Source organism: Bufo gargarizans, chromosome 3 (assembly GCF_014858855.1).
Source record: "Bufo gargarizans isolate SCDJY-AF-19 chromosome 3, ASM1485885v1, whole genome shotgun sequence".
In the NCBI taxonomy this organism is placed as follows: Eukaryota; Metazoa; Chordata; class Amphibia; order Anura; family Bufonidae; genus Bufo; species Bufo gargarizans.
Genome location: NC_058082.1, coordinates 49076909 through 49092399, shown reverse-complemented (window position 1 = coordinate 49092399; position 15491 = coordinate 49076909). Strand labels below are relative to the sequence as shown.

Below are 15491 nucleotides of genomic sequence, written 5' to 3'. Positions count from 1 at the left end.
CTGACTAGAGTGCGACACTTTGAGCCTAGAATATTGAACCTTTTCACAAAATTCTAATTTTAAGCTGCATTAATGCAATTCCTTTTAATTAGCATTACTGAAATAAATTGACTTTTGCACGATATTCAAATTTTTCGAGTTTCACCTGTAATCTCCCATCCCTACTTTTCTCTGACTTCAGTCTTCTACTATAACAGTGTTCTGTAGGTTATGTGAATAAGCTTATGGCATGGCACACAAGCTTGGATTTCATCCCTACATGTTCTCATCTCCTCTGAAGCTGATGATGATGTCTTCACAGTTCTGTACAGTAATTGGCTCTCGTTTCCTCGCAGGGCTGCTGATTGGATCTGGTTGCGCTTTGTATCCTCTGGGCTGGAACAGTGAAGAAGTTCGACAAGCGTGTGGAAATCTCTCAGCACAGTTTGAATTGGGTAGGTACAAGCGCTTCAGGGACACCTAAAGGTCTACTGAAATGAAAGAGGTTGTTTCAAAATATTTGGTATTTTTTATAGCAAACTTTAAAAGACTTCAGATTGCTGTATTTACACTCAAGATTCTTATATTTTTGGATACATTAGGCAGTATCTGGACCGTCTTGCTTGCTCACTATAGGAAAATTCATGGGCCTGTGTGCGTTTTCACGGTCCCAGACACCAGAGAGGCTGGTGCTTTTTCCTATACTGTATAAGCACGACCACCGCTGCTGGATTGCAGGGTGGTCGTAACCCCTGGAAACGAGCAGTGTATAATGGGATAGAAAAATGAATCCTGCCAGCAAAGGAGGCAATATGGACAATCACAATACATTAGTAATCGGCTTGTATTAATTTCCTCTACATGATAAATGTCACTTGCTGAAGTGAGTCAACCCCTTTAAAGGACATATGGACAGGGGTTGTCTTCATGTGATAACCTCTTTTAATGAGAAGGTTTCTACTCAGTAATAGCAGCAAAAGCAAAGTATATAAGAAAGTTATCTAAGTTTTCAATTTACTCTGATTTAACGTTAATTTCATTTACCTTAAAATGGAAAAACCCTTGAAGGGCAGATCCAGAAAATCTGATTCTGTAAGGACACCTAGCTAACAGTTTTATAAAGTTTTAAAGGGGACCTGTCACTATTAAAGTGCAGGAAGTATGTTATAGAGCAGGAGGAGCTGAGCTGATTGTATAATAATATGCGAAAAGATTCAGTATAAGTTATATTTCATTCATTTAAATTCCTGCTCTTTCTGTCAAGGAGGCGGTCATATCAGTGATTGACAGCCATCTCTGTATACACAATCATAGAGGGAAGGCTGTCAATCACTGATACGACCGCCTCCTTGACTTCAGAGATAGTTGTCAGTCACTGATAGGACCGCCTCCTGGAATTCAAAGCTATCTGTCAATCACTGATAGGACCGCCTCCTGGACTTCAGAGATAGCTGTCAATCACTGATAGGACCGCCTCCTGGACTTCAGAGATAGCTGTCAATCACTGATAGGACCGCCTCCCTGACTTCAGAGATATCTGTCAATCACTAATAGGACCGCTTCCCTGACTTCAGAGATAGCTGTCAATCACTAATAGGACCGCCTCCTGGACTTCAGAGATAGCTGTTAATCACTGATAGGACCGCCTCCTGGACTTCAGAGATAGCTGTCAATCACTGATAGGACCGCCTCCTGGACTTCAGAGATATCTGTCAATCACTAATAGGACCGCCTCCTGGACTTCAGATATAGCTGTCAATCACTGATAGGACCGCCTCCTGGACTTCAGAGATAGCTGTCAATCACTGATAGGACCGCCTCCCTGACTTCAGAGATATCTGTCAATCACTAATAGGACCGCTTCCCTGACTTCAGAGATAGCTGTCAATCACTAATAGGACCGCCTCCTGGACTTCAGAGATAGCTGTTAATCACTGATAGGACCGCCTCCTGGAGTTCAGAGATAGCTGTCAATCACTGATAGGACCGCCTCCTGGACTTCAGAGATATCTGTCAATCACTAATAGGACCGCCTCCTGGACTTCAGAGATAGCTGTCAATCACTGATAGGACCGCCTCCATGACTTCAGAGATATCTGTCAATCACTAATAGGACCGCCTCCTGGACTTCAGAGATAGCTGTCAATCACTGATAGGACCGCCTCCATGACTTCAGAGATAGCTGTCAATCACTGATAGGACCGCCTCCTGGACTTCAAAGCCCAGAATGTACAGGAATTTAAATGAAAGAAATAGAAGTTTTACTGAATCTTTTCCCATAAATCTATATAATCAATCTGCTCAGCTCCTCCTGCTCTATAATGTGCTGCCTGCAGCCCAGACACCATGTTCAATTTGATAACTTCCCTTTAATGCAACTTTGCAAAATGGAAAATGGAAACACAGGTATAAATTCTGTTTGCCCAGTCATCTTGACAAGCAACATATGGTGGACCCGGTTCTGCTGCCTTTCATACTTACATCCAGCAGCTGGGTGCTCCCAAATACTGCCAAGTATAAGACGCTTGGTCGTCAGCAGACATGGATGCAGTTGCAGGCAGCTACAAGCAGCAGCCATGACTATATGGCGTCTGGCCAACGCTAGGTGACCCTGCTTTAGATGGGGTGAAGAAGATGTAAAGGTCGTTCTCATGCTGCTATTGATGAACGTGCCCAGTTTTTGAGGTACCTCATTTATTAGGCTGCTTTTTACATCAGAGTTTTCCTTTCCGGTATTAAGATCCGTCATAGGATCTCAAAACCGGAGGAAAACGCTTCAGCTTTGTCCACATTCATTGTCAATGAGGAGAAAACTGAACTGAAGGGAACAGAGTCACCAGAATGCATTCCGTTTCATCGCGTTCCCATGCCGCACACAAAAGCGATGCAAGCAGCGTTTTTCAGTGCATCATGGGATACGGAGCAAGACACATCCATCATGACTCGCAATGTAAGTCAATGGTGACGGATCCGTTTTCTCAGACACAAAAGAAAACAGATCCGGCGCCCATTGACTTACAATGGTTTTAGAGACAGATCCGTCCACCATTGTCTTACAGTGGTGTTCATGCCGGATCCATCATGGCTATTTTAGAGATAATACAACCGGATCCGTTCATAACGGATTCAGCCAGTTGTATTACCATAACGGAAGATGTGAACGTAGCCTAAAACGTAATGTCCACGCGTGTCTGCGTCCTGTCAGGTGCTGGACTATTGCTATGTTTCTTACTCTTGTACTTACACTTTTCTCCATAATTGGTTTCTACTTGAGGCGGTATTCTCCGTTTCCCAGAAATAGCTCTCGCTGCCTCCACACCTGTTATTACCGTCCTCATTTTGACTGAACCTCATACTTACTAATCACTTGGCTTTGATTTTTGTGTTAGATTTGGATGATCTCCCTGGAGCCTGAGCTGGAGATTAATTCATCTGGTTTAAAAAAAAATGCAATTGATTTAAGTAATTGCTACTTGTAATTGACCATTCAAGGTTAGAGGAGAAAGTACATTGACGATATGGATGGAAAACATAGGCGCTGCTGTATATTAGCATATGCCTATGACATGGGGTTGATGTAATGTTGGGCTGTATAAAACAATATTTAATTACATTTTTATTGGTATTCTATTTTTTTTTAGTTCCTAGAAGTCTGTTAAATGTAGAAAAGCATATTTTACTTTTACAGCGTCTACATTTCTTTACTCAGAACGACATCTAAAATTCTATGTATGTCGTATTTCTATTACATTATAGTATTTGTCATTTTTTATTTCTGTAATAAGCAGGAAGCTAATACTGTCACCCTCCGCACCACTCACCTTGTTCTGCAGCTGAAACTTTTGACTTCTGTGTACACGGAGATGTTTATCGCTGGTGCCTGTCCACACAAGTTACATTGATAAAGCTGATGGAGGCTTTTGCCTCATTCGACCTTTACCGTAATGTCAGCATTGGATTTATTACAACACGTGGAGCTTTGTTATAACAAAAGCATAACCAATTTTCTGGCTAATAATCTTTCCAAGTGATTTATGGGACTGTTAAACTATAATTTTGCATCTTGATGTGTTCTCAAGTCTGTGAAATTACTGACCTTCTCTAACTTACCGGTAAATAGAAACACAGGAACATCAACATGTTTATAGTTCACAATAACACTTCATCCTGCGCCTTACTGCAACTTTATCCTATTTTAATGCATGGGATGTGAAGGCAGCTTAAAGGGATCGTCTGGGTTCAGAGCTGAACCTGGACATACCCTTATTTCACCCAGGCAGCCCCCCTGAGGCTCATCTCATGCTCCGATGTGCTCCCTTGCACTGCGCTAAATCGTGCAGGGCAAGGACTCTTTTGTTGTCAATAACACACTGCCGGGCGGAAACGACTAGGGCAGCGCTAAAGCCCGCCCATCAGAGATAGTGACGTCACCGAACACACTGCCGGGCAGAAACTTCCGCCCGGCAGTGTGTTCGGTGACGTCACTGTCTCTGATGGGCGGGCTTTAGCGCTGCCCTAGTTGTTTTACTGGCTAGGGCAGCGCTAAAGCCCGCCCATCAGTGCTGGTGACATCACCGGGCTTCCTGGCAGCTCCATGGACAGCCCGGTATAAACTGCTCTGATGCTCAAGTCAGGGGGGATGCTGGGGTGAGAATGGAGGTATGTGCGGATTCAGCTCTGAACCTGGACCACCCCTTTAAGTAATGTGCTAATTGTAGGAGTCCTTGTTTTACTTCTTCAAACTATTTTAGATGTTTAGTCTGATTGGTTTAGGTCAAGGATGCTCAACCGGCGGCCCTCCAACTGTTGCAAAACTACAACTCCCAGCATGCCCTAATAGCTGTAGGCTGTGATTACATGGCAGGGAGAATAGTACTACCTGTGCCAAATACTGTTTGCCAGTCTCTCTCCGAGTGCAGCGGAGGGCGCAGGTAACAGGACCCTTTTAAAGGGTTTTTATTAAAGCTGAAGACAACACCAGGTACAACCTGAGATTGTTCTGCAACACTGAGGTAGTTATACTAACTCAGTCTAAAATGTAGAATGGTTAAACTTAGGCAGTCTACAAATTTTGGTGTAAAAGCCAGACTCTCTTTCTGCTAATCCACAACCCTCAGTGGCGTACTTATATGGAGACAGACCACATGCTTTGGGGCTCATGATGAGTTTTTAATAAAAAAAATTCCTCCACATAGAAAAATTTCATCAGAAGTCACATATGGCGGGGAGAGAGGAGGGGTTCGGAGTGGCTCCATACTAATTTTTTGCTCTAGGGCCTTCTCATATCTGTGTGTGGCTCTGCCTACCTGAAAAGCCATGTCCCTTTGACATACGAAGTACAGTGGATTATTCATTTTGCCTAATTTTTCTTTAAAATGAGATGCAACTAGCTCCCATCCACTTCACACAGAAAGTGGAGGAAAATCTTCTTCCTAACTTTCTCTCAGAAGCAGCCCCTGAATCATGGAGGACATTATAGAGAAGTATTGACCTGTATGGATGTGAACAAAGCACTTGGGCTGAGATAGAAACTGTCTATATGGCTGGCTGTTTGGGTCTTTCTTGGCTGACACATATCATAGACTTCAACTGACTTGTATAATCTGATACTTCTGTAAAATGGTCCTTCCTGAGATGGATTCAGTAAAAGTTTCAGAGAGAAACTTTGGTTTGGGGGGGTTAGAGAACAGCTAATAACAGGAGAACAAAACCTTTTTCTCTAATAATGTGTATTACAAAGTTTCTTAAAGTCGCTTTTTCTATTGATTTCTGCAAAGCTGTGTGAAAAGTTAGTGACCATTTAATAATAGCCATCTGTCTTGATGCTACAAAGGGGGAGACAATTCCTATTATATAAGTAAAAAACAGTTATGATCATTGGAGTAGATTTTTGCTCAGCTTATATTACTGTATACTTCAGTAGCTTTCGCTTTTCAATTCTTTAAATCTAGCTTTAACTTTTCCATGAAGGGACGCATCACTGCTTACACCTTTACCAAGGACAAAAGAGCGAAGTGACATTGTGCACATTGGAGAGTCATCAAAGCTTCAATATCAGCAGAGATTTTACACCCAACTGAGCGTACAGAGAACGGAACTGCTGATGCCTCTTGTGCACTGGATGGGCTCTATGACGGTGTCTACACCCTGAGCGAGAGCAATAGGCATTCACAATATGACATTCAGGAGTCGTATCAAATTTATATTGTTTAGCTTTCTTTCAAATGAAGCTATACCAGTCCTCCAGTGTATAAGGGTAGGTAGCCTGAAGGTGAAACTCACATAAAAAGACAATTTCTCAATCAGATTATTTATAATGAAGGATAATTATGTGAACATTTTTTCTAGCCATGTTGTTTGCTGAGCAGCAGCCTCCATGTTTCTTAGGCTACTTTCACACTAGCGGTTTAGCTTTCCATTTCTGAGATCCGTCTAGAGCTCTCACACGCGGTCCAAAACGGATCAGTTTTGCCCTAATGCATTCTGAATGGAAAATAATCCGCTCAGAATGCATCAGTTTGGCTCTGATCAGTCTCCATTCCGCTCTGGAGGCGGACACCAAAATGTTGCCTGCAGCGTTTAGCTGTCCGCTTGACGAAACTGAGCCAAACTGATCCGTCCTGGCAAACAATGTAAGTCAACGGGGACAGATCCGTTTTCTCTGGCACAATAGAAAACGGATCCGTCTCCCATTGACTTTCAATGGAGTTTATGACGGAACCGTCTTGGCTATGTTATAGATAATACAAACGGATCCGTTCAGGATGGATGCAAGCGGTTGTATTATTGTAACGGATACGTTTTTGCAGATCTATGACGGATCCGCCCAAAACACGAGTGTGAAAGTAGCCTAATTAACATAGGTCCTAGCTAGTTGGTGGCTTCTCTCGATCTCCATGCTCTTGTGGAGATCTGGTGGTGTCACTCACAATAAGATGGAATGGCTTTACCAGAAGTATATACAATACCATAAAGGCAGACCATATGCCTGAGGCCCTTGGAGAGAGGAGGCTCAGTGTCCATTGATCCCATCACCTTTGATATTAGGTGCTAAGAACTTGTGCAACACAAAGGGACAAGAAAATGTTGCAAGGACCATGACAAGGGGGTGCAGGGTGGCAAAACCTGGCCCACTTTGATTGCAATAAAACTTGAAGATCCATACCCATTTGAGACTGATTAACTATGCAATAAATATCTAAGGCTACTTTCACACAAGCGTTTTTGATGGATTCGGCAGGGCTCAGCAAAAACGCTTCGGTTACTGATAATGCAACCGTCTGCATCCGTTATGAACAGATCCGGTTGTATTATCTTTAACATAGCCAAGATCAGTCATGAACTCCATTTAAAGTCAATGGGGACAGATCCGTTTTCTATTGTGTCAGAGTTAAACGGATCCGTCCCAATTGACTTGCATTGTAGGTCATGACGGATCCGTCTTGTTCCGCATGCCATGACTGAAAGAAAACTGCAGCTTGCTGTGGTCTGCTCTCCGGTATTGGAAAAACCAAAAGGAACGGACTACATTTTGGAGCATTCAGTTATGTTCAGTTACGTTTTGTCCCCATTGACAATGAATGGGGACAAAACGGAAGCGTTTTTCTCCGGTATTGAGACCCTATGACGGATCTCAATACCGGAAAATAGAAACACTAGTGTAAAAGTAGCCTTAGATGCTCGTTTCTGTTTGGTACTTCAGATAGGATAGGAGGCAGTGTAGCTACACATAAGCAGAGCCATTTCCATTATAGTTTAGCAGGTACATAAACAGCTAACACCTTCCAACAGTGGAAATGGACGCCTACTTGCGTGGCCACCTCTCCATCTCATCCATCCGACTCTGGACTGCCAAGCACAGAGGAGTCCATAAATATGGTGGTGCCAAAGATGGCTGGAGGCTGCACAAAACAGCATCATAGGTTACAGGTTGTGCAACCCTGATGTACTCCGCATTGTTTCTGTTGTATGTTTGGGTTAGAGGGGTTTCCGAGATTGGCCAAATTTAGAATTTTGAAAATACCCTAAAAAAAAATAAAAAAATACCCTAACCAGGTCTACATCCATTGCACCACTGCGGGCTAATCGGTGACCTCAGCAGTAATGTGTGCAGGAACGGCGTGTGACAACTCAGCCTCTGCTGAAGCCATCTTTGCCAGTAGCAGTGATGTACATATAGGTGGCGCATCACACTTCCGGTCTGGTCGGGACAAGAACTGGGACGCTCCAACAGGGTGTCTTGTTTTGTGGTTTTTTTTACAGCATGTCCGTCCCTGTGACAATTTTTGGTTAGTTTCGGGCAACCCCTTTAAGATATGCAACTTGGAGCAGATAAGAGTTGAGAATATGACCATACTGTTATATCATGTCACGTTACTTATGTTCCCTTATTCATGACGGCGTTTCCTTTTGTTCTAGGCATGTGCAGAATTGGATGGGCTTATTACTGCACCGGTGGAGGAGCGGCAGCCGCCATGCTTATCTGTACATGGTTGTCCTGTTTCTCAGGAAAAAAGCAAAAGCAATATCCATATTAGAAGCCATCTGGAAAGTGAGGAGCAGCACTCTGTTTTCTGAACCTAGTTTTGGAGCTTGCTGACCGGGACAATTGACAAGTTGTAATGACTTTGTGATCTGACTCTGCGCCGGCAAGAACTTGAAATGGATAAAACGCAACTTGTGAAAACAGAAGTCTGGTTCTAAGTAAGGACGGTGTGTTGCGGACAGAGGACCACGATGTTTGGTGGCCACAATAATGATCTTGTTGGATCCAGGTCTACAGTTGATCATTGCTGATTGGTATAAGCACATATATATATATGAATAGCACAAAGGCATTTGTTCCCATAACCTTTGATTATTCCATCTGTCAAAAATGCCTACAATTGCATTCGTATCTCACAGAATGTGGTACATTGGAGGACTTCTTCTCTCCTCTCTCTCGTTTTCATGTTTTTCCTTATGGTGGTCTCAGCACAGTAGTCCCAGATAAGTTACTGTATCTGAGAATTCTCCAGTCCCACGACTGTTATTTGGGTATTATTACATAGTGCTGTATCTACATAATATGAATATGGACAGGTAGTGACAATTAAGAAAATTGGGTGAACAGAAACTGAGAAAACATAAAAAAAAAAACTCCTGGAGTGGCTCGCAAAGCCTACTATAATTTATCCAAATTTCCCGACTTGTAGGAAACTTTTCACTAGTACAATTCACTTTACAACGGTGAACTTAAAGGTTGCCATTGTCACCGACTAAACCTACTCCTGTCTGTAAACCTTCCTACACTTGTAGCCTTGACAAGGAGCTGACCTCCTTAATGCACTAGGCTGCCAAGGATGGATGTTGGCGTTGATCTATTCAGTACCTAGGTTACCAGAGAAGGTAGCATTTACCCTTGAATTACCCTAGACCACCTGGGAGGTTGATAACCCTTTCACTAACCAAGAATGCAGGGATATTAGACAAAGGACCCATTATCACACACCCTTTTCATCCGGCCATTACTTTATCAGGTTTCTCAAGTTGTGAAAGGTCTTCTTTATTATAGCTTTTTGTGCATTGAAATAATAGGTCAATATGTTTTTGGGGGGTCAGTACAGAAGTGCATAGGGTTATAACGGTTCATCCTATTGCTTTAGCAAAATGGGACTTTGAAGTGGTTACATGGGTTGTTTCAAGTAATGGGACCTGCTTCTGCAAGCCCCTCTGAAGGCCTCCAGGTAGGTCCAGGAGAACCACAGAGCTCATGCTAGTTTTCCCTGTAGTGACGTATGCAGTAGCCCCTTTTTATATGCTACATGTTGTTAAGCGGGTTGTCCCACGAAAAATTATATACATTTTTCAAACCCGCACCTGGATCTAGATTGCGTTATTCACTGAAATGTATCGGTATAGCGCCACCTGCTGTTTGCCCTTTTTCTAAATTCTCTGTCCAGCTCACTGAGGTTGACCTATATGGTCAGTTCCAACCTTCAACTGCCAGCAGCTGCAGCATACAGGACGCGCCCTTTGAACTGCCAGCTTAAAATAAATCTAGCAGAGCAATTACAGCAATGAATGGGGAAATTTCTGGATCCATGTCAGGTACAGGGCTGGTTTACCAAGAGGAGGCTGTTATGTACTACATGATGTCTGATTTTCATTTTTTACATTACTCATGGGATAACCCCTTTTACATGGATGTATTCTGCAATCCAGCACAACCCTGTTACAGACCTACCAATTAGGTAAAGATGCCTAAAAATGTTACCAACCTGTATGAATATATAAATGACCATATAAAAGCCATGAATCCTTTAAACTTGTGGCTCAATAAATTAATTCCTGATAAATACAAGAAAAATATCCCAAACTTTTACGTCAATTACTTCCATGCATTCCACATGTAGCGGACCTTCAAGACCATGTCTAGTAGACATCTCACACTTTGTCAGGAAACCCTTCTCTGTAGAGTCTTGCCCTTTACTCCGCTCTATATGGAACCTTCCCCCGAGCTTTTCTTAAATGTCGATCAGGTAAAAGCCATAGCCTCCTTCCTCCCATCACTGGAATAACATGAAAACCCGAGAGACTTCCCTCTTTAACCCCTCCATTTTCTGAATCTCCTCTGTGCTACTATGTCCTCCGAAAAACAGAGGAGCTTCGTGTTCAGTATTATTTTTCCTTTTTGCTGCATATATTATGTAAAATATTCATTGGACCAGTAAGCACCCTTTATAACCACTTCAGTTTTATGTGCACAAGTGATGATAGGAGCCGATATTGCATTATCTTTTATTTTATCGTACATATTTTATCATATTCCAGCAATATTCTATCACATGATTATAGTTTTGATTGCTCTTGCAAATGCAATATCCTGATGTTTTGTCAGCGGACCCTCAGTAATCTCTTAGAATACCCTCTCACATACATGGCTTATGTTCTACATGTCATAGAGATCACGCGTGTGGTGTAGTTGCCATGCCTTTTTTTGGGCTATTTAACGTTTACTATCATTTTTTTAACGACAAGGTAGTATGTTTGTATTTAAAAAGGTATAAACCCTGTATATACTGTACAAGCTTCTTATACCATGGTTTGTAGAGTAAAACAATAAAGTACTCTAGTACTTTTTATAGAAGCCTTTTAATACTTTGTTTCAGGATTTTGGGTGATTATATTGTACACAGAATAACCCACATGCACCTCTGTTATTTTGCGCTAGCATGGCGCATCTGATGACATCACAGACTAGACAGCTCTTAATTACTGATTAACTAAAGTTTTTGATATTTGCTTAGGGGAAGGTCAGCAGAATGATTGCATAATTTGCCATTCATTATAGCTGTTCTTCTGCAAAGTGACAGTGACGGTCATTTCCTATTGATTACAGGATCTTATTGATGTTCCCTATACACAAATGACACAAAATCTTTATAGGAAGCTCAACAATGCAAGTGAATCACTCAAAGGTTTTAGATAGCATATTTACAAATGTTAGAGGGAATCTGTCACCAGTTTTATGGTGTCCAGTTTGAGGGCGGCATAAACTGATGGCAGAGACTGTGATTTTTCTTTTGTCCCAGCCGATTCTAAGGCCTCTTTCAGACGGGCGTTGCAGGAAAATGTGCGGGTGCGTTGCGGGAACACCCGCGATTTTTCAGCGCAAGTGCAAAACATTGTAATGCGTTTTGCACTCGCGTGAGAAAAATCGCGCATGTTTGGTACCCAAACTTCTTCACAGAAGTTCGGGTCTGGGATCGGTGTTCTGTAGATTGTATTATTTTCCCTTATAACATAGTTATAAGGGAAAATAATAGCATTCTGAATACAGAATACAAGGTAAAATAGCGCTGGAGGGGTTAAAAAACAAAATAAAAATTTAACTCACCTTAGTCCACTTGATCGCGTAGCCCTGCATCTTTTCTGTCTCCTTTGCTGAACAGGACCTGTGGTGAGCATTCATTGCAGGAACAGGACCTGTGGTGACATCACTCAGGTCATCACCATGGTAAAAGATAATGTGATGGAACATGTGATGACCAGAGTGACGTCACCACAGGTCCTGTTCAGCAAAGGAGACAGACGAGATGCCGGGCAGCGCGATCAAGTGGACTAAGGTGAGTTAAATTTTTTATTATTTTTTTTTAACCCCTCCAGGTCTATTTTACTATGCATTCTATATTCAGAATGCTATTATTTTCACTTATAACCATGTTATAAGGGAAAATAATAATGATCGGGTCTCCATCCCAATCGTCTCCTAGCAACCGTGCGTGAAAATCGCACCGCATCCGCACTTGCTTGTGGATGGTTGCAATTTTCACGCCACCCCATTCATTTCTATGGGGCCTGCGTTACATGAAAAACGCACAAAATAGAGCATGCTGCGATTTTCACGCAACGCATAAGTGATGCGTGAAAATCACTGCTCATGTGAACAGCCCCATAGAAATGAATGGGTCGGTATTCAGTGCGGGTGCAATGCGTTCAACTCACGCATCGCATCCGCGCGGAATACTCGTCCGTGTGAAAGGGGCCTAAGAGTTTTGTTTTTAATGACAACCTAATTCTGTGGATAGATCATCAGTATCTGATCAATGGGGGTCCGACACTCGGGACATTTGTCGATCAGCTGTTTGAGAAGCTCTCTCTGCTCACCAAGCTAGTGCCATACTTTGTATAGTGGCTGTGCCTAAGCCATGTGTCTATGAACGTGACGTCACATGACCTAGGCAAAGCTGGAGAAAGCCGTGTCGCCACTGCGACCAACGGTGCCTTCTCAAACAGCTGATCGGCAGGGGTCCTGGGTGTTGGACTCTCACTGATCAGATACTGATGATCTATCCAGGGGATAGATCATCAGTAAAAACTCCTTTAAATGGCATCTGTCAGCAGATTTGTACCAGTGACACTATCTGACCTGTTACTTGTGCACTTGGCAGCTGAAGGCATCTGTGTTGGTCCCATGTTCATATGTGCCCGCATTGCTGAGAAAATGATGTTTTACTATATGCAAATGAGCCTCTAGGAGCAATGGGGGCGTTGCTGTTACACCTAGAGGCTCTGCTTTCTCTGCAACTGCCAGACCCTCTGCACTTTAATTGCGCTGGAACTAGCTTTTAAATGGAATAGGAAGCACAGCTCTGTTCAAAGTGTAGTGGCCATGCTGGGTTACTGCAACTCAGTTACTATTGAAGAGAATGGAAGCTGAGCTGCAGTAACCCAGCACAGCCACCACACTTTGAACGGAGCTGTGCTTCCTGTTCCAATCCTGGTGCTAGCTCCAGCGCAGGAGGCTGCAGAGAACAGCTGAGTGGTGGCGGTGATCGGATATCAATGACTTATCCAAATGATAAATCATCCCTATTAGGAGCCTGGAAAACCCCTTTAAAATCCCTTGTGAGAAGCTGTGAGCTGAGTGCTGGAGTCTCGGAAAGGGCAGCATAAAACTGGTAATAGATTCTGTTCATCTACCAGTTTATAAAGAGAACCTGTCCGCTCTCCTGACTTGTCCATTGCATTCCCCCATGGAATATCAGTTCTAGGGCATCTTCTCTTAGAATCCTGTCTTGTGATGTTTCTCTGTTATTTCTTCCTGGAAATGTATAAATAAATTGACAACTGGGTGTTACCATTCCCCCTGTTAGTGGGATATGCCCTTTCCCACAGTGACACTGTTTAATCAGTGATTATTTTATACTGGACATAATCATTAGCTAATTTTGCAGCAGATCCTACGATTACTGACTCAACAGTGGTCTAAGGCTGGTCATACACATGAGATGGCTGTTGGCTGAAATGTCTGGGAACGACAGCTCTCTCTCTCCTGTTCCTCCCATACATACCGCTAGCCTGAGCGTGACTATGTACTGACGGATTAGACGGGAAAAAGCAGCTGCTAGACACCTCTGGCATCAGCTCATCTAGCCTAGAACAAAAAGGATTGTGCAGTTGAAATCCAACATACCCGATTCTTATCTCTACCAGCATCTGCTGTTTTGGGAGGGTCAGGAGCTCTCCATGCATGGACCTAACGTGTATGGCCAGCATAATTTGTATTGGTCAGGCTCATATGCCCCAACGTCTGCTGAGGATAAGATCTACCAGTTATCTGGCAGCTGCTAATCCCCCTTCTCCTTATGGCAATTAAAATGCACGCTTGTCCACCAGATTTTCTAGTAATCGGTGCAGGCAGATGGACATCACAACTCCTAGGAAGGCAAATGGAGCTCCGATCTTTAGTGATAACTATTAGTAAAAGCTGCATAGTCACCTCCTCTCTAGGATTCAGTTCTGGTAAGGACTTGAGGGAACCTGTTGGTGGACACCATATGCAGTTGCTCCTTTTGTCCTCCATATAATCTGTCCCTCTTGTTTGTTGGGTCATCATGTGGCGATGATCCTGCCATTCGCTGCCATAACAATATATGTTCTTCGGGGAAGGCGAAGTGTTTTCAAATCCATTCAGGAGAAGAGCTTGGTGTGCAGTTAGATAATAAGGCTTGGCTTGCTGCCACTTTTCCATATGAAGAATATTCAATGAGGTGGAGGTCAGACCACTTTGCAGACCATCATTTTGTGTTCAGCGAGCCAATAGACACATTATTTCCCGGACTGCTGATTGGCATTGCTCAGCAATATTTGCTCTGTTTTACAGATGTAATAAATATAAAGTGCCCTGTTCCTGTGACTGGTGCCCCATAGTATGCATGGCTGGCGAAGCGTGAATGTTAATGGAGTTTTGGAAGTGTTATGAACTGACAGGTGGCCCTGGGCTGGAGACTGGAAAGGCTTACCGCAGTTACCTGACCTTGGGTTGTACTTGATTCCCAGTAAATTATTCTGGATCTACAGGACCTGGATCTGGTGGATGTTGATAATATGGGAGTTGATGTGGCATAAGGGACTTTTTAAGGTTATATTTCATATTGTTAGATGAGTACAGCGTCTTAGTTATTGCACGCAATGAACTCTTCATACTTTATTTAGACAGGATATTATATCACTTCAGAGTCTCCTTCATGAAAGCTTCAAAAACGGAACATCTACTATGATCAGCAAAGATGACAGTTCTGAAACATCTGCTGTGCTCATATCTACAAGACAGATCGACTCACGCAGCAAAAGCAATGACAATAGAATGCCATCCCCATACTATTACCATGCAGCCTGGCAAGAACATGATGCTCAATTTAAAATAATGAAGATCAAATGCTGTCAGTGCCTGTCTGCTGCCTGTCTGCACTGACGGTATTACAGCGTTCCTGCAGGATGACACAAGTGCAATGTTTTACAGTCTGATACAGTCAGTGGGGACTTGCTTCTAAACGTAATGCTGCCGGTAATTGGGTCAACACTATGGAGCAATGTGTGACAACCTGGTAATTACCAGTGGTTTATATCAGTCAAGATTTAGGGGTCAATGGCCTGTAGATCTGTCATGACAGAACAATGAAAACTACCAAAGCAATGATTGCAGTCATGGAATAAATATATATATATATATATATATATATATATAT

At 42.8% G+C, this 15491-nt stretch overlaps 1 protein-coding gene across 1 annotated transcript in view; it reads left to right on the top strand.

The window, feature by feature from the left end:
• LHFPL6 (LHFPL tetraspan subfamily member 6) overlaps nucleotides 1–11107 on the top strand; it is a 181650-nt gene extending 170543 nt beyond the window's left edge. Inside the window, exons 3-4 of the mRNA XM_044286696.1 lie at nucleotides 336–434; nucleotides 8398–11107. Of these exons, the coding sequence (XP_044142631.1) occupies nucleotides 336–434; nucleotides 8398–8516 (218 nt within the window). The 3' untranslated portion in view covers nucleotides 8517–11107. The remainder of the gene's footprint in view (nucleotides 1–335; nucleotides 435–8397) is intronic.
• The last annotated feature ends 4384 nt before the right edge of the window (nucleotides 11108–15491 follow it).